The sequence below is a fragment of the Aulonocara stuartgranti genome, assembly GCF_965226115.1.
Source record: "Aulonocara stuartgranti genome assembly, chromosome: 1".
Taxonomy (NCBI): Eukaryota; Metazoa; Chordata; class Actinopteri; order Cichliformes; family Cichlidae; genus Aulonocara; species Aulonocara stuartgranti.
Window position 1 is genome coordinate 38,831,507 of NC_138939.1, and position 22,128 is coordinate 38,853,634.

Genomic DNA, 22,128 nt, shown 5'->3' on the forward strand with positions numbered 1-22,128 from the left:
AAGATGGATAAAGAATCTCAAGGTCGTAGCAGACACTTGCAGAAGCAATGAGCGAAAATATGCCAGAAAGTGAAAGAATCTGAAGTGCTGCAGAAAGAGCGCCACGAGCTGTGATAGAGTCAAAGGGAGCGTTAAGTACTGACAATGCACGGTGCCAAAATATGGGCTCTGTGCTCTTTGCCTTCCTGTTTAAATATTGCACTTTCTGCTTTTTGAAACATGGTCATTTTTCTCTAGTATTTCCTCTCATGTCTGCATTCTAAATAATCTAATAATTGCACAATTGCAGCAGAACTAACTGTACTCTGGAGCTTCCCTGTGCGGATTCATCATGGAATAAACGAAGCACAGAGCATGACTTCTTCCAGCAGCATCCCATCTAAACTCGCAGAGTAAACACACACTCCATCTTCACTCGCAACATACTTAATTATGATAATGTATGTAAACCCAGTCGATCTGAACTACTCAAACACAGTCATGTCAAAATACACTAACTGCAATCTAATTACACCCGAGCTAATTTTCATCCTTCCTGCTGGAGGCAGCTTGCTCATTTAATGAATTCCATTAACGTCACATGAAGTGAAAGAATCTTTTGACTTACGAGAGATATTTAAAGGATCGCTCAGCGAAAGACTAATCTGACAGACCCCAACACGGACACAGTGTCAGCGTGAGCTTGAAGACTATTAACGACTCGAAAGCCCCACTGAATCCAATCGATGCACGCGTACTGCCAGCTGCACTGAATGCCCAGCAAACAGCCATAAATTACTGAAAATATGCAGATAAAAAATCCATGTGCAGAAGTCTAAACTAGGTCCAGAAGTAAAGGACGCCCTATACTGGTTCAGTTATATGGAAGATTTCCAGTATCCATCCTATCAGACTATGAGGTACGCCCCAAAGAAAGACTCGGCATGTATCGGTACATCACATGTCAGATTTGCCAACATTTCCACATCATATTTTGTTTTATTGGCGATTCGGACACACAGCCAGCACACAACATGTACAGCACAGGGTCAAACTGTCCACATGTTTGTATACTGGAGCACTTGGACTGCAGAGATTTGTCTCCCTCCTGCTTTGTGCAGCATTTCTGAGCCAGAGCAACCAAGCTTTAGCCGTTCCACATGGCTGACTCTGGGAAATGCTGCTTGGCCTACAGCTGACCAGCACATATCCTGTAGAGCCCACAAAGACTACACAACAAAATACTAGGAAAGGTTTCTACTGCTGGAACAATCATTTTTCATTACGCTTTTGATTTATAGCAACTGGTTCTAACAAGATGCTGGAAAAATGACACTGTGAACCATTATGTCTCTCGAGAGAGTCAGAAACAAAGAGCTAAAGCAGGTTTTCAGCTGAGAGGTAAATGGAAAGACTGGCGAGTTAAAGGGATTTAAAGTCATGCAAATCAAGATGTGCAAATAATAACCATGGATTACATTTAGAACAGTAATAACATCTATTGTTCTGTTCAGCATGTTCATGTTTGGTGCTCGCTATAAAGAACTCAAAGCATAATGTGTCAGACATGCACTTGGTATAATTTGCAAGTCAATAACTTGAATACTAACCCGCAGCTGGTCTCCAGCAGACTGTCCCCGACCTGCAGAGACGCCATGCCAAAGTCTGCTATCCTGATGTTGTTCTTCTCATCTAACAACAAGTTCTCGGGCTTCAAATCTCTGTGGCTGCCAGAGAACAGCAAAGACAGATCCTTACATGAGTCTACTCGTGATACATTTTCTTGGTGGTGGCTTTTCAAGGGACTTGAATTGGTTATATGACTCTGTTCAACAGGACAAACATCACAGGAGGAAATAATAAGAGACAATCTGAGCCCAGCTGGAGCCATGACTCTACATGCACATGGGCCTTATATTTTCAGCTGCAACCCTGGTGGTGCTAAACAGTCTGAGGGCAAGTAAAGAACAAGTAAACACATAATTGAACCTGGAGCGTAGACTGGTTTCTAACCTTTATTCAAGGTCTTATTGTCTGCACGCTGAGGTCCACAGGATCCTTCAGGAATGGTGACATTACAAAGTACTATTGGAAAATGACTCTTCAGTTGCTCTGTGACCTCAGTGAACACGTTACTTATAGAGAGTCGAGTCTACAAATTGATTTTGTAAATTATGGTTCTGATTAAAGTCACGTGGGAGGATGAAGCATGCTATGCTTTAGGACAGGGGTGATGGTGACAGCCAGATCAGCTTGATGCTTTTAAACCAGGGCGGCAGAGAATAACACGTGATGGGACGTCCATCTTTTAAAAATGTAACATTCATTTTCCCATTTTGTGATGTTCCCAGTGTGAACACTGGTGCCTCTACAGTACACCAGGATCATGCACTGTAAGAATCTGTTCCACACTGATCAGTTTAGCAGTTTTAAATTGTCCCGAGAGGCTCGACTCAAAGTAGTGAATACAGAAGGTCATCAGAGCTGTGCCAGCTTTCGCAGTCATGTCCCGACCTCCTCAGGGAAACGGCCTTTAATGTTTTCTGTAATCAAGACAAGGTGATTGCAACTCATCAGCGACTGAAAGAGTCAAATACGAGTCCACAGTTTTACTTAAAACCAGCGAGGGACATAAAACGCAGACATACAGAGCTCGAGTTTTGTGCGTCTTTCTTACAGAAAACACACAGCGGAGAATAAATGTGCTTCTTAAAAGTCGAACACTTGATGTCTAACGCTGAGGCTCAAAGGCAGAACATGTTTGATGTGCAATTGCTCTTGTGTTGCAGTCATGTGTGGAGGAACTAAAGGTGGTCTCAGAGATGAAAAGAGATCGAGAGGAGCTGCAGCCTCTAAAGTCAGCGCCGGCTGCAGCTGATGAGGAAAGAGGCTGCAGGAGGAAACCCGTTCTTCACACATCCGAATGGAGCAAACACTCCAGTGTTTGTAGAAACGATAGAAAAGTCATAAACAATCCCTAGAATATAAACTACAGTAAGAATGCTTTGATCGTTTTATTAGTTCGTTAAGTGCACATTAAACTAAATGCAAATTCTCTCAAAGGTGAAGAAGCAGGCCGGGGCAATGAACTCTGTTAACTATCATTATGACTGCCTCAGTTTTACGATACTGCATTTGGTAAAGAGATTTTTGCCCTCACGCTGCAGTCAGCCTGACCTCAAATCTGCAACATGTCTTTGCTATACGAGACTCAGCTGGACACTGAGCACTTCATTTTGTTTAATTGTGTGGGGTGAGGATGACAAAAGATTTGAAGAAACCGACACAGACTTGCAATTTTTGCAGATTTATCACAGTTAACTGGCGTATTAATACAAACAGATTACATTTACTTGCCCTTTGACCTCATTCAGTCACACTGATAGCAGACTGATGCCTGTCCTATTTTTGCCGTATTAACACACCAAAGTTGCTTTCAAGGCAGCAACTTCCTGAGAGTAGCTGCAGACCTGGTCCCCATCGTTTGAGCAAAGGCAACGAGATCAGTTCATTGTGTATGGTCGCACTTATAATGGCTCAGAGCAGAGCCTGGTCCGTTTGATGTGTGTGGGCGGAGCTACCTGAGACTCACCCACACACTGGTGTAATTTTGAAAATGTATTATTACAAATTGCTGTGATAAATTATCTGTTTTACTGCACCCTGATGTTTGCCCTGTAGAACAGAGTTACATGGAAAGTCCATTTCTCCCCAGCACTCCTAGCTAAAACCCAACCCTCTGATAAAACCCAATATTTGTCTCTGAGTGACAAACCATATGGAGTGGCTGTGGCAGAAGTCCAAAGCGGAGATGATTTGTCTGAAGAACTTTCGAGCCTCTTTCGGTGTTAACCGGCCTTTCTTCACCAGGTAATCAAAAAGCTCCCCACCAGACACATGCTCTAGCACCAGGTATCTGCAAAAGAAGACAGAGGCCAAATACATGTGACGGGAAACCTCTGAAACCTGCAATACCAGTAAAACAAGGAGCAGTTACTGCTGCAGTCATGTCTACAGTGGTCCCTCGCTAAATCGCGGTTCACCTTTCGCGGCTTCGCTGTTTTGCGGGTTTTTTGTGCAATTTTGCATACTTTCTATTTTCTATTTATTTATGTTTACAGCGCGTTGTGTTCTGCGTCCTGATTGGCTGTAGACCACCGTCAATCAATCTTGTGCCGTGTCTCCTGTACAGTACAGAATGTGTTCAGTTTGTCAAATTTACATAAATCTTCGATCCTAGCAGTGCGACTCTGAAGTGCTGCACTGTGTGTTTGTAAGTTTTCTCCCCAACAAACAACAATGTCGACGAAACGTCGTCACCTGCGGGAGCCTTTGGTTTCATTCTATAACACTGGACTTCTTTTTCTATGAAGGTTTGAACTTTGTGAGTAAACAAGAGAGAAAATGTTCACGCCTGTCTGAGAAAAGTGTATAAAGTGTGTAGTGACGGGTTTTACAGCCTTAAAACATCTATAACAATTGTAAAAAACATAAAGTTGGCTACTTCGTGGATTTCACTTATCGTGGGTTATTTTTCGAACGTAACTCCCGCGACAAACGAGGGACTGCTGTACATTAGTATTACAGTTATACATTAGCATTTTAACCCTGTGATGTCATCAGCAGTTTTAACCCTATTAGAAGATGTAAATGTTTTCAATTGTTCTCCCAACACAAAGAGAGTAATCATTCTGCTCGAGGTGACTGTTCATATCAATAAAACTGGATTGAATTGAACTGAAAAACTGGCTTTTTGTGCAGTTAGAGTTGTCACTGATGGTGACTGAGAACCTGGACAGTTAATGTCTGATTGATAATGGAGTTTCCCACATTGTAACAAAAGCCAGTTTTTAGGGCTACTGAGATGCAGTTTGATCACCATAAACACATTTTTAGCCCAATTTTCTTTTTATAATAATATTTTAGAGAAACCTTCAACATGACCACTTTTTGTTGTAATTAATATACTAACCTGTCCTGACAGCTCACTACATATAAGGAACAAAGCCAAAACAACCCACAGCCATAAATTAGTAAGAAGTCTTTGGCCACGTGTCTGCAACGTGGGGTTCTTAAAGAACCGTCTCCTAGAAGAATTCATTGTTTTCTGCTGCTTCCCTCCAAAAGATAAGATCATTATCTTGAAGTGATGAAGTGAAGGTTAATAAATTGTGTTGCAGCTGCAAGTCTTTATCACAACTGTCGCAGAAATGTTTGTGTGACCACTACCACGTGCATGTGACATCGTGCCACTTAGCCAAATGTAGAAGCTGAAAGTGTGAGGGACTTTTAGCCGAACACTTTGAGTGAAGACACACAACCAATGGTTTAGGGTGTGTCTGAACCCCGTCCTCTGCAATGTGTGCGAACATCGGCCTGCTTTCCATTTTTGTTGTGACTCCAAGTAGGGCTGCTCGATTATGGCAAAAATGATAATCACGATTATTTTCACTGAAATTGAGATCTCGATTATTTGACGATATTTATTTAACCCTTTAAGACCTACTATAGAACCAAGTCCACCAGAGCTTATATTATTTTTTACATGTTGTAGTGCCATTTGTGGGAGCATTTCAAGTTGCTATACAACTGTTATAGCCCATATTTTAATAATATGTATGCATTAAGTCCATAGTAATTACATTAATTGCAAAAAAGTGCAATAAACTACAAAAAAATTGAAAATTGTTTTTGTTTTTTAACATATATTTCTACTTGGAGAAATTTAAGAGGCTTATCCCTCAAAACTTTAAATACAAAAAAGTTGCAAAAAATAGTTTACAACAACAGGAAATTTATTTTGAGTGTCTTTATAGTTTTATTTTGGAGATACACCAATTTTTATATACTGCAGGAAAAACAAAAACAATCCTATGATGCAAATTTGCAAAGAAAAATAAACTATTTCCAGCAGTGCAATTCGAGTTCTAAGCATCCCAGAAACTATTCAGAAAAGTCAAACATGACCAGTATAGGCTTTTAAGGCCTACAAGTAAAAAAAAAACTACATTTTCCGCGAAAATGACATCACTTCCGGTTTCGGGCAGGAAATGGCGGACATGTGATAGTTAGCGGTGAGTCTGTTTCAATGTGCGAAGTGTTACGAACAGCTGATCGGATCGGCAAAGCCTGTTTCTGGAATATTATGTTTTTGTTCCTGCAAGCGCTTTTTATGCAATTTATGTGGAAGGAAACCGTGACCGAGGACAAGCTGATGACATAAGATGTAAGTTTCATATGCAAAACAGATTATTGCGCTAGCTTACACGGTTCAGGTTCTACAGGGATTTAAAAATAGTTACACAAAACAGTGTGCTGCTCTGACCGGCTTTAAAGGGATAACAATGTATTGAATAATGACTTTTAAAAATAATATAAAATAGTGTGCAACACCACTGAAGTTTTTTTTTTTTTTTTTTTTTTTTTTTTTTTTAAACCTCTCTTTTCAACCAACGGCAGTCACTCTCCTCTCTAAATAACTTCTGCTTAGCTTTCTGAGCTTCCCTCGGGTCCTCTTAATCAGCAGTCTCAACCTTTTTTGCGCCACGGACAATATTTTCACGGACCGGCCTTTAAGGTGTCGCGGATAAATGAGGGAGGGGCTAATAATCGGCTCAGTCATTTTTAATGATCGTTGAAAGCCCAGATCGTAATCGTGATTAAAATTCGATTAATTGAGCAGCCCTAACTCCAAGGCAAAGTAAGAAGACGCATAGACATATAAAGGGAATGATTAGTTGTGTGTTGAACTAATCAGTAATGTGTTGAAAACACGCCTCGGATTAGCCAGAATGTTTCTGCAGATAGAAACAATTTGAGAAAAGCGACCTCTCGTGGTCAGTCGCTTTCAGTTTGATTGCTGCCTAGAAATGTAACACAACCTGAGATGACAAACCTTATTTCAGCCGTCGCAATTTTTGCTATAAAATAGTAAAGTAAAACACACGATAACAGAAATCTGTGTAATTTACTGGACCAAAACTAAAAGATCTCCCACAGTTTTGTTAGTAAAGAACCTCCAATCATGTAACATTACATTAAATGTACTTCCCATCCGAGTCCCTACAGATCCTCTGGTTCATGTTCACCTCAAATCGAAAGAAGCATTATTGAAATAATTGGGTTATAAACTAAAGAGTATTTAGCTGTGATGTGTTGCAGTCACCACATTGATGCACAACATAAATCCCTGAGAAAATCCACAACCCATGTGGGTTTGTGGTTTTATCCATCTCCTGTGCTGAGCCGGCTCCTCCTGCAGCCCGTCTTCCCCGGGGCCTGATTTATTAGCAGATTAAGGGATCTGCTCAAGCATTTACCCATCACAGCTATTTAAATTAAAAACACGCTCGGGCGTGATTTGTGAGTGTGAGAATTTCAAACTGTTTGCATCCATGATGACCATTCGTCCCCGTCCTCGCAACATTAAGAAAACAAATTCCCGCTCCATTTGACAGCAGCACCTTTATCAATTATTGAACAACATATTAAGCCATGCCACTGGAGCGCAGCCATCACATGCATGAGATTAATGTATACAATAAAACCCGTACACGAACGCTTGAGTCGCCGGGGGCCGGTTAAAGTGACGGGAACCAAAGAAGCATTTCTAATCAAATCCCGGAGCTCAGATTGCTGCTCGTGTAAACGTTGTACTGTTGTACAGTGCTGCCGACTGTTAGTTAGACGTTTGATTTATCAGTGCTGTTTGTCAGCCGTTAAAGAGCCGTCGCAAAATTACAATTCTCCTAATATGAGAGTGTAGCATCGTTCTCTGTGGATTCACAATAGCAACAGTTTCCAAGCTTGTTTATGGACACCGTGTCTGAATCATCTTTGAGGCCTGAAGTTGAGGATGAATGAATGACTTAATCTAAAAAAATATGAATAAATTTATTACCCATAATTTGAAAATGAATGTGTCTAATAATGACTATATTCATTTTAACAATACACCACGTTTACTTACTAGATTAGCATTTTATATATTTATATTTTTATAACTCAACTCTGGATGAATGGGTTCGATTTCTTCAGGTTTAAGCGGACTGATGAAAGGCCTTCGTGCTGTTGTTAATTTGAGTTGGCATCATGCTCATTGTGACAAAGTAGATGAGCAATTGTAATGCTCTCCACGGGTCCCAGATGTGTTGACTTTTCTTGCACGTTATGCACATTATTGTATCAAAGTAACACTGCTGTCCGACTAACCTGGGCTTGTTTGTGCAAGCGTTCTGTTGCTGGCAAATTAAGGTAAATACTCAGTTACACGTTTCTTTATATTTTATTATGTTGCAGATTAAGTCATTTGTTCATACTTTGTTCTTTCTTTCAGTCTTCATGCAGGTCAGGTGTGGGGAAAGGCCCGCCTAGCATTTCTTCATTTTAAAGTGCTGATGATGTCAGATATGACATCAGCAGGTTGAACCAAGAGGAGGGGTTTCTTCTACCATAGAAATGCTTCCTTTTGTTTGTTTCCAGGTCCGAATGGATTTGTTGAATCTTTTGTTTTTATAAATAGAGCCGTTTAGCTGTGTAAATGTGCTAATCAGAAGTGAGAGGAGGTTTTTGTCATTCTTAGTCATCTGTGTAGAGTTTTAGGTCGGTCAGCTCTAGTGAGTGGCACTGGCTGCACTAACTGAAGGGAAATTGATGGGCCTATACACAGCCAGTCTCTGCCAGACTGAGGGAGGAGAGGTGAGCTGTGTTGCTGCATCCATGTACTTTGAGTTTTGTTAATTTAGTTACTTTGGGGGGAAGTTTTGTTAAGTTTCACGTAAGATGGAGTTCACTGTAAATAAATTGCTCACCTCTGGAAACCTAAGTCTGCTTCCCCATCACGTTCCTTGACGTTCGAGTCTGACTACTTCACACTTATCAGTCAGTTTTATTTGAAACTTGTGGCAGCGCGAGTTAAAAAGTTCAAAGCTAAAGTTCTCCTGGATACATTAACATTTGGACGAGCACTTTAATGCAGCGGTCTCCAACCTTTTTTGTGCCACGGACCGGTTTATGCCCGACAATATTTTCACGGACCGGCCTTTAAGGTGTCGCGGATAAATACAACAAAATAAAACTAGTACCGGTACCGAAAAAAAGAAGATTTATTCATAACACAGGTGAAAAGACCCAGGAAAACCGAGTTAACAATAAAAACGATAAAAACGATAAAAATGATAACAAAATAACGCTGAAAACTGATAAAAACCCTGAAAACCAGACATTTCACACCTGAGCCTCAACGCTCATGGACCGGTACCAAACGACTCACGGACCGGTACCGGTCCGAGGCCCGGGGGTTGGGGACCGCTGCTTTAACGCAGTACCTGCTATATTCAAAGCCTACAAACTTTCCTAACTCTGTTAAACAATAAAGAAAAACAAAACTGTATTTTCACACATTATATTTTAAAAAAAGAGTGTGTCAACAGTGTTGACTGAGGGAGGGGTATACTCACAGGTATTTCTTGTTTTCGTAGACGTCGTGCAGCTTTAAAACGTGAGGATGCTCTATGAGTTTGAGAATAGCTATCTCCCGCTCCACCTGAAGACAAACACAAGAAAAAGATTCAAAAAGATGGAAGCAGACAGCCCGATGTTCTGAATAACAACACTCATAATGAGGGCTAAAAGTTTCTCACACTTTCAGCTTGTACATTTGTCTAACTTTAAAAGCTGACGTGATACCACAGAGGTGACTGTTAACGTGCCACACAAACAGACACGTTTCTGCGACGGCTGCGATAAACGGCGCCTGCACATCTCAGACACTTGAGGATGTTTCTATATATTTATTTTGAACTGTCAGAGCAGGGATTACTCATCCTGCGTCCAGCTCAGTGTGTGATTACACATCTGAACAGCAAAACGCTCGATGACTCATTTCAGTTTTTGAGTCTCCTGATTTGAAGAGATGGACGAATGTTCGGACAAAAACATGTTTTCGTGTTAGATGAAGGACTCCAGTATTTGACCGATTCACAGGAAGCAGTCTGAATGCAGAATCAACTGGCTGCCTCATTTCAAATATGCACACACATCGCTATGAATGTCTTTATTTTGTTTGAGTGATATTTTATTATCTAAAAAACAAGCCCCACCAAAAAACCTGCAAAACACGTGTTGCAGAAGAGTACATAACAGCAGATTATATGAGAGGAGCTTTAAATCATTGTTGCCAGCAGGTGAGTGTCATGAAATGATACAGTAGTTGCACAGATGTTGCCCAAAGCTGTTTAAGTGCTAACCTGCCTGCTGTGCTCAGGATTTACTGCCAGTTGGCACCTCAGCAGGCCGGAGGGTAAACAGAGTTTAGACCTCTGTGCTGCACAAAGTAAAGTATAGCACTATTTTCTCTGTGGACACCCACAGTCTGATATCTTATTAAGCATCTCGGAGCCATTTATGTCTGCTGCTCTAATGTAAATCCTGTGGACAGATCGCTAAACGGGGAACAAGAGTGATGTCGAGTCAGACAATCCAGTCTGAAAGCAGAAAACATTCAAAGCTTATCACACAGGAAGGAAACCACCAGAGGGCGATGAATGCTGAATCCATAGGGGGACAAAGAAATCACAATCTCTCATTTTTAATGGTAGTTTGATTTATTGCAGTTTTAGACAGAAGATCCAAATCCAGTTTATTTATATAGCACGTTTAAAGACAAAAAGTTTGCCCAAAGTGCTGTACAGAAACAAAACATACAACCACTGACACTCACATAAAACATAATAAAACACATAGAAACCATTTCAACTCAAGCCAGTCTGAACACTATCGAAAAAAGGTGTGTTTTCAAAAGCATTTTAACAGGAAACGAAGGTGCCCGTCTAATATTTAAAGGCAGCGTATTCCAAAGTTTTGGGGTCATAACTGAAAAGGCTCGTTCTCCTCTACGTTTAAGCCTTGATTTTGGGACAACCAACAGCAGCTGGTCAGCTGATCTGAGGGTCCGTGAAGGAATATAAGGCTGAAGTAACTCAGAAAGGTATGGGGGAGCAAGACCATTAAGGCATTTATAAACCAGTGTTAGGACTTTGAAATTAATTCTGTGACGAACAGGAAGCCAATGAAGAGAAGACAGGACAGATGTTACACGTTCATTGCTGTGGGTAACAGTTAAGAGGCGGGCAGCAGCATTTTGAATGAGCTGAAGACGAGCAAGAGATCGTTGGCTGACTCCAAAAAAACAGCATTACAGCAGTCAAGCCATGTTGAAATAAAGGCATGTTTTACCTTCTCCATGTCACCAAAAATACACAAAAAACACTCATTGCATAAAAGTTACACATTGATCTGGACGTGGCACACAGATTACAATCAATCAATTACGGATACTCGGATACGTATTCCTTACCTTCTGGAGGCGACTGCTGTTGTATAAATAAAACTGAACTGTGAGACAGCTCAGTGTGTCACACTCTGACTTGATTACACTGTGGGCGTCTGACCTGTACAACAACTGATGATCAGCTGTCTGTCGAGGCAGATGGCCGTCCCTCCCCGAGCCTGTTATTCCTGTTAAAAAGGAGTTTTTCCTTTCCACTGTCACCGAGTGCTTTCTTAAAGGGGAGTTGCTTGATTGTTGCCGTTTTGAGTGTTGAAGTCAGTGGGGATCTACACTACACCACTGACATCTATTGATTGCAGAGTCTCATCACTGCTGTGCTTTAAGCAGGAGAACACATAAATGCCATCAGTCCGTCATCACTCACTCTGTCCTCACGACACGCTTCCTGCTCTTTATGTGTCAACAGGCTGGCCTGAGATGGGAGTGATCCTCTGGTGTTCCTGCTTAGGGTGATGTGACAGGTCTGAGAGAGCAGGCAGAGGACGCCTGAAAATGACATTCTGTTTCTATCAAAGCTCGGTCACAGTGAGCTGTGCTGGCTGCAGCAAACAAATAAGAGAAGAATTTCCTTTAATCTTTGGAGTATTTGTTTCCCAGACCACGCCAGCATTTCCCTTTCTTCTGGTTAACCTGCAACTGTTCTCCCAAAGCTGGTGAGAAAGGCGACGCATTTCTTTATATCATCAGGTTAATTTTTCAGGGTTAAATCCATCTCTGTTGGCTGCAAAGGCATAAAACATTTGATTTTAATCGTTCTGATATAAGAAATTTAAGCTGCATTAACAGAAAATAATAATATTGATCATTTTGCCCTCCCTCTAATCATCACTGTTTCAACAGACACCCTTGCAACATGTCTATGTGTGGTCGAGGTAGAAACGGGAGGCAGTAAAAGAGGCCAAGGATGTACTCAGTGTGTTTTATGCTCGGTCTCTCTCAGCCCTCAAAGCAAACTAAAAATAATTATTAACCTTTTTCTTTTTTTGCACAAATGCAAATAGAGCCCAATGAAGCAAACTCAAGTGAGACCAGCTCTCCAAAAAAAAACTGTCCATGAGTTTAATTAAATGGCTTTTCAGAATACCAGGCGAGCTGCTGTCATATTTGGAAGTCAAGATTAGTAATGAGAAATATCCATGTCAACAGTAATACTGAAAGAATCTGCAAAGATGCTGACATGATGAGGTTAAAATCAGCTGTAAAGCAGTTACTACTGGTCTGCAGTACAGAGCTTTACTGTGTGATAGTAAAAAACAGAAAACAACAGGCTAGCTGTCAAATGCACTCGGATGACAAAGTTAAGAAATGAGAGAAAAAAAGGTTCTTTTTCCCGCTGGACAACGTTCTGGTCACTTTATGAATGAAGTGTTAAATGTAAAAACTTTTCCTCACAATGGTCACATGGTCTATGGAAGATAATATAAAATGCAATCAAGTTTTTCTACATTTATTTGCATTTCCAATAAAAAAAAAAAGAAAGAAAGAAAATGAAAAACAAGTCTTACTTCATATCTGAAGCTGCCTGCGTTGTCAATGCTGGTAATTGTCACGGTGCTGGGTCTGAGTTTCTTATGTTTTGGTTTATTTTTGCATCATGGATTATTTTCTGCGCTTTGTTGATTATTATTAGAATTCTCTGTTTCTCTTTATTCGTTTTTAGGGTTTGTGTCTTATGTTTAGTGTAGGTTCACTTCTGTGTTTAGTCTGCGTCTTTATGAAGGGGTTTCCTGTTTTATTGTGAAGGTCTGTGTCTCATGTGAGTGTATTCAGATTGTCTCCCTGTGTTCTTCTGTGTGTCTACTGGTGCACTGGTTGCTGGTCTGTCTGTGAATCTACCGTGTGTTCTCCCTGCTATCACCCTCCATATGCCTCTGCTGACTCGCCTTCATGTTCGTGTTCTGGTTTGCTGTTTTGTAGTTTAGTTTTGTCCCAGTACAGTTTAGCTTTAGCTCTGTTTTGCCATTTTTCTCCTTGTATTTTATGTTACAATAAACCACCTTCACATGGATCCTCATTTATTTCTCCCACACGGCTCACTCCTTTCCCTGTGACAGAGCTGGAAGTTATGGAATTGTGTGGAAAATATGCAATTTGCACTGCCAACGTTCAAAAATCTTGCCTGCAGGCAGTGTTGGGGAGTAATAGAGTACATGTACCAGCGTTACATATTTAAAACACAAAATATGAGTAACTGTATTCTGTTACAGTTACCGCTTAAATAAGTTATAATTAGAATACAGTTACTTTGTTGAAATAAATGCATCACACGGCAGCCATGTCCTGTTTCATATGTTAGCCTATCCCCTCCCTAATTGTGGTAATTCCACACATTGCCAGAAACCCAAACAAAACACACAATAAGCAGCTCTAATGTAAGCGTCCTGCTAATGTTGGCGGCGGTTAACCCTAACCTTACTGCAGATTTTTTGTTGTTGTCATCTCATCGATTTGTCTGTGCAACAATCAGCCATTAAAACTACCAGGATTAAATATTGTGTGCTTCTCATAACAGCTCTGACCAGTTGGAGCGTGAATGAACCCAGGAGCTCTGGGGTTCTCCCGGGAACTTGTTCTGACAAATTCTCCATCAGATCCTTTCCGTTGTCAGGGATATGGAGTGAGGTCCCGGTGGATCAGGCTTGTCCTGGCACATGATGATTGTTTGGATTGCTATCTGATGTGTTGGGAGGCCAATGCCATGAACTCTTTGTTGTTCCTCAGTCTAGTTGCACTTTCCCACAGGACAGTGTAAATGCCACCATTGTGCTTAGTTTGCAACAATGTTCAGGTAGGAGGTACACGTCTTGGTGTTATACCTTTCACTGGTCAGTATTTTTAACATTATAGCGATGCAATCTATGGTCAGCACACTTTAGGTAACGAGGTGTGCATGTTCCCACCTCCCACAAGCGCTCTCAAAGCAGGATGGCTGCAGGTGCAGCACATCAGCCCAGCCTCCTGCTATCACATCTAATTAGCCTCATTTTCATCTCCTCACACAATCGGGCACACACTGTAGCATGGCAGAGGCTAATTAAACTCATGTACAAGACAAACAGACGTTGAACCCCGGCCGTCCCCGTGCGAGCTACGACGCTGACATTTATTAAGCTCGATTACGACCCATATGGTTTTTTAATGTGTGGTAATAAAGTGTGAAGGCACGTAGAGAAGGCTGGGGGTGGGGTGGGAGTAAAAGCGAGCGGCAGCACAGGTGAAACACTGTTACTGTGATCACGTCGGAGACTCGTCTATCCTTCAACCACCATCTCCGCTCAACTTAATTAACTTTGCCTCATCCTCTCCATTGAGGTCTCCAGCTTTGCTCAGTGTCATCAAAAAGGCATTAGCATATCAGCTTTTATCAAGTTAGAGCATGCATAATGCAGCCTATAAGACACAAAGAAGTGTCGGCTTTAAATTGAATTAACATTAATGATGCATTAATGTAAAGCCATTATAGCTTTAGAACACATTCATATCTTGGACACTGTCAGTCAGAGATGGAGTATCTCTAAGCTGAACCCATTCAAAGTCGTTTTCGAGCCTTATCTTTATCTGAAAGACAGAATTTAAAAATATATTGCTGTTGGTATTTCTAACAACCTCTTCTGCTCATTTAAAGCTCTGGATTTTTATTCTGGGACCTGAGCTTTCCATGACTCATCGTTCAAAAATAGTCGCTGTGTATCACACACTGGGCCTTGATGCAGGCTGACAGTTCATCCACTCTGTAAACAAGTGGCTTTAGCTCCTCCTTCTTTAATGCTACTCTTTGAGCCAACTTTATTCGTCTTGGCTGTTTCTCATAAGCAGAAGGTTTGATGAGCTGGGCTTCTGTTGTCAGAGGTGTCTGTGCTCTCAATGACATTATATACAGTGGGGCAAAAAAGTATTTAGTCAGCCACCGATTGTGCAAGTTCCCCCACCTAAAATGATGACAGAGGTCAGTAATTTGCACCAGAGGTACACTTCAACTGTGAGAGACAGAATGTGAAAAAAAAAATCCATGAATCCACATGGTAGGATTTGTAAAGAATTTATTCGTAAATCAGGGTGGAAAATAAGTATTTGGTCACCTCAAACAAGGAAAATCTCTGGCTCTCACAGACCTGTAACGTCTTCTGTACGAAGCTTTTCTGTCCCCCACTCATTACCTGTATGAATGGCACCTTGACACGCCATGTCGCAAGTTTTGTGAGGTGCTTTTTTGATATTTAATGGATCGGATTACATTTTTTATTTCTCTCCGATATCCAATCCAGTAATTTATACCAATAGGTAATATCGGATCGGTCCATCTCTACTACTGAGTCCTCAAAGTGCTTTCTGCTGATATCCGATACTTATGTGTTGTACCAAGTGAATCCATATAATAGGTTTTATGATTTTGATGTCCACACTTAACTCAATGTGCAACTTTATTGGCTGACAGTAGACAGTGTGTTGTGGTCCACAGGTGTAAAGTGCACTAAGATTTCAGAATGCAGCCTGAATACAATCATGTCAAAACTCAGTCTGAGCGTTATGGTGATGCCTAATTTTACCAGTTCTTGTCACATGCCAGGTGTCATGTTTCATTAGGGGCTCAGAGCTCCTGACTGATGCCTCCACACCTGATAGATACTCTTAATGAATTATCAGCACTGATGATGCTTCCAAATCTCTATTTAACTGAAACATGATGCCGGGCTGAGGGGCACAAGTGGCAATAGATTGGAACATCTACTCGGTAATCAACCCGCCATCTGTTGCTATGATGTCTCGGTGATCTTGGAACCACGAAAAGCCCAGTCCACTCCAGTATCCAATCACAATCCCACAATCAAACCGCTAGTCCTGACGATGACTGTTTTGTGTGAACCAACAGAAGAGACAGAACAATGAAGCAGTTTATGAAGCAATGCAGATGTATTCCATAAAAACGACAGACAGAACATCTTTGTGCAAATCTAATACAACAAAGATGTAAGAAGGAAAGAGAGAAGTGCAAAACTGGAGAAGAGTATGGAAAGATAAAAGGACAAGATAAAAGGGAAAGAATGCAGAAAAAATGGAAAGGAAGCGGGAAAAGATCGGAATGGAGGAGGAAAGAAGAGTAAAAAGTAAAGAATAACAGAAGAAAAGCAATAAAGTCAGAGGAGATGTCTGCATCTCAGTGATCACCAGGGAGCGTCTCCCACCCTGCTGCCAGAGCTGCTGGATAACTATCAGGCGGTGTGCCCAGTTGTTTCCCTGCAGATATCTTCGTGATAAGTGAGACGAAGCCAGCAGCCTTCACAGCCTCCTCACTGTGCAGCGGCATCAATCAGAATACATGAGCAACAATCATGCGGAGCGCAGGCTGGCTGATGTGACAGTGAGCGGATGAAGGTCAGTGGTTAATCACAGTTAAAGGGTAGACGCTGTCCTATGCGGAGGACTACAGTCAGAACAATTCCACGTATCTGCTGTCCGCTCCATCGCTGCCGTGTCACTCGAGAGGTTCAGTCATTCTGAATGATGACAGGCTAAAGGTCGCGCAGGTACAAAAGCACCATCACAGTAAAAGAGCCTAATTTACCTAAGAATTAAGGGTGGGCGATATAAATGATATAAACAATATAAATTTGGCCAACGATAGAAATTTTGACTATATCGCTCTATCGCATGTTGATGATGTCATCAAGCTGTGCCTGTTTTGGTCGAAAGCACTGCAGCAGCTAAAAACATTATCATCTGCAAATTATGGCGGGCGACAGTCATAGCAAAGAGATGAAGCACTTTTGAAATATGGGGAAAGCCAAAAACTGCGCTTCCTCCACTTTTCATTAATGTTGAATTCTCTCGCAGCTGCTCTATTCCCATGTTGTTGCAGTATATTAATAACTAACCTCGTATTGTGGATGAATGATCTCAGTTGTTCTCCTGACTGAAGTTTGGCCCGTGTATAGCATCCTGCTATGCGATTGCATTTGTCCCTGACCACCAGAATCCCTCACGTTAACTTTTATCGAGTGGAAAAAAAGTTGGCGTTCATCCTCCAGCTTCACTGTGCTAATGTTATGCTAACATAGCTGTGTCGCTAGCAATCACGTAGCACATCATTATATACCAGCTAGCCCAACTTCAGTAACCCTGCAAACGCCACTGCTGTTTAGTTTTCTGTCTTCATTTATGTTGGAAGTGATAGCAGAGCTGTACGTTTTAATTAGTTTCAAAAATCTCTCTGTCAGAACATGGTATGAAATGTTTAGGTGTAAACTAGCGAGCTAACTTCCTGTTAACTTCTAACTCCGTTAAATTTAATAAATTCTGTTTTCATGGATGTTAAACTTAATTGTTACACCTGGTAACGCAGCAACGCTGATGATTTAATTAAAGATGAAAGAATTTAGACCGTTTTTAACTCTTAGTGTTCGTTTGACTTTGGGACCTGAAGCGGACGGAGTTTTGGACCCAGATTACTCCGCAAAGCTCCTCACTACAGCAGCCGTAATGCTCTGATAATCCATCAAGCAGTGCGGCTTACTAAAGTTGTACTAAAACATTTTTTAACAGATTTCTGCACGCCCAAATCTGTTCGAGGTCAGTAAGCACAACCAGAATTCATACATAAGGCACACTCTCGATTTTTGAGAAAATTAAAGGATTTTTAGTGTAGAAAATACGTTATACAGAAGAAAAGAATATATCGTGATATATATCGTTACCGTACATGCTTCAAATTATATTGCGATATGAATTTTAGGCCATATCGCCCAGCCCTACTAAGAATGTTTGGTCTTCACTTCTTAAAATGCAATTTTTGTTGTAATTCAAATCTCTAAAAATAGCTTTTCTTACTTACCGACATAAGACAGACGGGGGGAATCTGACATACACATAAATTGTTATATGAATTTACGAGCATTTCAATCAATATTACCTAAAGATGACTTTGTTTTGTACCACTTGCACTGGCCAGCACCATCTCCAGGTCAGACAAACTTAGTTTCCTTGTTTCTTAACAACTAATATATTCGTTTAGGCTTAATCCCTTTGGTGTGTTTCAGTTGTGCAGAAGGCATCCTTTGGCAGAGCTGCATGACGTGCTTCCAATTCATAATTTTTCAATGAAATAAATGTATTTCAAATAAAACCATGATATTTTCTATATATAAAGGTGCTATAAGTACTGTTTAATGCCCCACATCAACCAAGCAAAACCCAAAAGTTCAAGTGGGACACAAACCAGGGTCTCCTATCTGTTACACCTACTTATTCCACAGACACCACTCTAACCTTCATTCATGAACATTATGGGCTTATATCTTGACATCCACCATTAGGGCTGTTCGATATAACGATATATATCAGATGACGATACGTCTATCGTTGCATTTTACGCTATCGTTTGTTTCGTGGTGTCGCAAAATAAACTGTTTACGGCAATATTTTTTCATGGTTTTGATGGTCACTGTAGTGGCTATATTAATTTATTAAAGTTCTCTCTTTCTCTTATATTTAATATAACCACACTACGGACGGACAAGCGCCTGTTTTTATGCGTTGTCGTTAGCAACAACGACGGTAACAGCATCGCGTGTCCGCTTGTTTATTTTCCACATAAACCTTTCACAATAAAGCTCAAGACGCCCAGCTGGAAACACTTCACGCAAGTCGAGCTGCCCGAGATTCACAGAATTTACAGAAAATGTTACATTTTTGTGATTTATATCGTTATCGGACGATAGATGTCTTAATATCGGGATATGAGATTTTGGTCATATCGCACAGCCCTATCCACCATCACTATCCCTAGTTCATCAAGGCAGTGACACAGAAAGACAAAAAGACACCTTGTGCATAATGGTGACATTCAGAAATGGCATAATATGTTGTCTATGGATGAGATTATTTTCATTATTTGGGAGAGAACCAGTGGTTAGAGCTACAACAGCCAAATCCAAGTTATAAAACTAATTACATGATTGATAAGGAGTTGTGAAAAGTGCATTAGTTTGGCCGGGATCATATCATCTGAAATGTCAGACACTTATTTTCAGCTGTGAAGTTTTCAGTTCCCTTTGGAAATGTTGGGTTGGGCTTGAGCGGACTTTTAGGTGACATACAGGAAGAATAAGGTTCATGCCCTTACATAAAAAACAAACAAACAAACATTAAAACTGTTCAAGAAAGGCCCAGTTAGCCTACTCCCACACTGAAGAAATAATAGTGAATAAAGTAAGAATAATTACAATCATCTTCTTCATATAAAACATACCCCAAAGCCCTCACACTTTCTTTTTCCCCTTTTTTGTTTTCCTTTTAATTTCGGGGGGAGGGGGGCATTTTGGTCCCAATGCAAAAGGTGAGCCACTGACAGTATGGTAAAATAAACATAATCTCCAAATATATATGTATATAGAGATATACATATTTTACAAAAGAAGCTTTCGATCTCCAAGGACGACGAAAATCAGCCTAACACACACACACACACACACACACACACACATGCAACAGCGGCTGTGTGCAGCATAAACACACTTTAAGACAGTATTGGTAAATGGCCTGCATTTGTATAGCGCTTTTCTAGTCCATAGGACCCCAAAGCGCTTTACACTACATTCAGTCATTCACCCATTCACACACACATTCACACACTGGCGATAGCAAGCTACATTGTAGCCACAGCTGCCCTGGGGCGCGCTGACAGAGGCGAGGCTGCCGGACACTGACCACCACCAGTAGGCAAACACGGGGTTAGTATCTTGCCCAAGGATATTTGGCATGCAGCCAGGATGCAGCCTGGGATCGAACCACCGACCTTCTGATTAGTGGCTGACCTGCTCTGCCACCTGAGCTACAGCCACCCACGTATTGGCACCATTAACACAACCAACCACACGTTGAGAAGATGAAATGAGTCCGGTCAGGCATGAGGAGGCCCAATTCAACCTCTGAGGAGGTTAGCCAACGATCCACTGCACTTCAGTGGAAAAAGAGATTTAATCCACACACACACAATCACCCTCCCTGTCCACATGCTGTTTCTGTATTTTCACGCTTACAACACGAGTGCTCCCACAGGACAAGAGGCAGCGCATGAAGCAGAGACAGAAAAAGCACTTGGTAAAAATTTCTAAATTGTACGCTACCATTGTTGGATACCAGCTGGACCAGAGGATAGGCGATGGACTAAATGGATTAAACAGATTTAGCTGTAATGAACTGATTCAAATATCACCAAAACAACATAATTCTAAAGTGTCATTGCTACGTATTGTTGCAATGAATTGAACAAGACATTCATGAAAGTTGCATTTTCAGGTGGTTCGATTATGTTTTTCCCCCCAAACACAATCGTTTCAGTGTAGCAAATGCAATAGAGAAGTTGTTCAAAACAAATGAATCATATTTTATAAATTTGCAATGTCAATAAACTGTTTCTATTTCTAAAATCCTGGACCTTCACCCACTCTTCCCCATGCTCCCAGAGACAACAGCATAATCTCATGGACAAACATGACAGCAACATCATGTGACTGGTAAATATGCAAACAGGTGACAGTAATGTTAATGTGCCTTCAAACACCTCACCTTTACAACGTAGCAACATGTAATGACTATTTGTCTTCATTCATTCAATTTATATACACTGTTAAAAAATACAAGAAAAAAGTTTAATCAGCATCGAGTCAAATTAACTTCTGAGATATTGACATGTGATCTGGTCAGTTAAGGGAGTTGTTGATCCATCTTAGCTGCTTTGGTGTTAATGAAGTTATTAACAGGTGCACTGGAGGACTCACAATGAGACAACTATCTTTCCCTGGTGCGCTGGTCTCCCATCATCTTTCCTGTTTTTTGAATGGTTTTGCGTTTGGCTAGGATCAGTGGTACCACTGCTAGCACGAGATCATACCTGGACCCTTCAGAGGTTGCACAGGTAGTTCAACGACTCCAAAATGCTGCAACGTGCCAAAGCCAGAAGGTGTCCTGTTGCCTTCCAGCACAGTCTCAAGAGCATGGAGATTTCAGGAGACACGCAGTTACACTACAAGAGCTGGACCTATAACCCATCAGCATGATCAGTATCTGCTCCTTTGTAGGAGGAACAGGATGAGTACTGCCAGAGCCCCACACCTCCAGCAGGCTACTGGTGTCAATGTCTTTGACCAAACAATCAGAAACAGACTTCCTGAAGGGTGGACTGAGAGCCCAACACTCTCTAGTGCAGTGTTTCCCAACCTTTTGGAGCCACGGCACATATTTCACATTACAAAAATCACACGACACCAAACAAAAATGTCCCGAAAAGCATATTGATCATTTTTCTCCACACACCAGATATAGCAGAATTGGCTGGTTTCTTCTGACCACTACTCATGGTAGGGCCCTCATCTGGATCAGAGTTTTCTCCAGGACCAGGTCAGGCGGACTACTTCCTCTTTTCAAATATTTATCTATTGCTATTCATGCTGCATCATCTCACAGCATGACTATTATGTCATTTCTTCTTCGTCTTCTTCTGTTTTACTGGCATTTAGCAACCCATTGAATTAGAGCAGGTAGTTTTACTGCCCTCTAGTGGAAGACAATGTGATTGTTTTGCCTGTTACTCACGCTGGTCGCTTAGAGTACTAATCAGGTGGAACCAGATAATCTTCCACAGCACACCTGAACACTTCTCACGGCACAAGTATGTGCCACGGGTGGGTCCTGTGCTCACTGCCCAGCACTGTGGAGCCCGACTGACATTTTCCATAGAATACCAGAATTGGCAGGTACACCAGCGGCTCCCTGTGCTGTTCACAGATGAGAGCAAGTTCACC

The 22,128-nt window shown here is 41.2% G+C and overlaps 1 protein-coding gene across 11 annotated transcripts in view; it reads right to left on the reverse strand.

The window, feature by feature from the left end:
* The window catches only part of LOC309701726 (serine/threonine-protein kinase BRSK2-like), a 156,916-nt gene that overhangs the window by 44,359 nt on the left and 90,429 nt on the right, over nucleotides 1-22,128 (reverse strand). For all 11 annotated transcript variants that reach the window (XM_082525935.1, XM_082525936.1, XM_082525927.1 and 8 more), the window contains exons 3-5: nucleotides 9,438-9,523; nucleotides 3,755-3,895; nucleotides 1,590-1,706 (exon numbers count right to left, since the gene is read on the reverse strand). In XM_082525935.1, coding sequence (XP_082382061.1) covers nucleotides 1,590-1,706; nucleotides 3,755-3,895; nucleotides 9,438-9,523 — 344 coding nt within the window. The remainder of the gene's footprint in view (nucleotides 1-1,589; nucleotides 1,707-3,754; nucleotides 3,896-9,437; nucleotides 9,524-22,128) is intronic.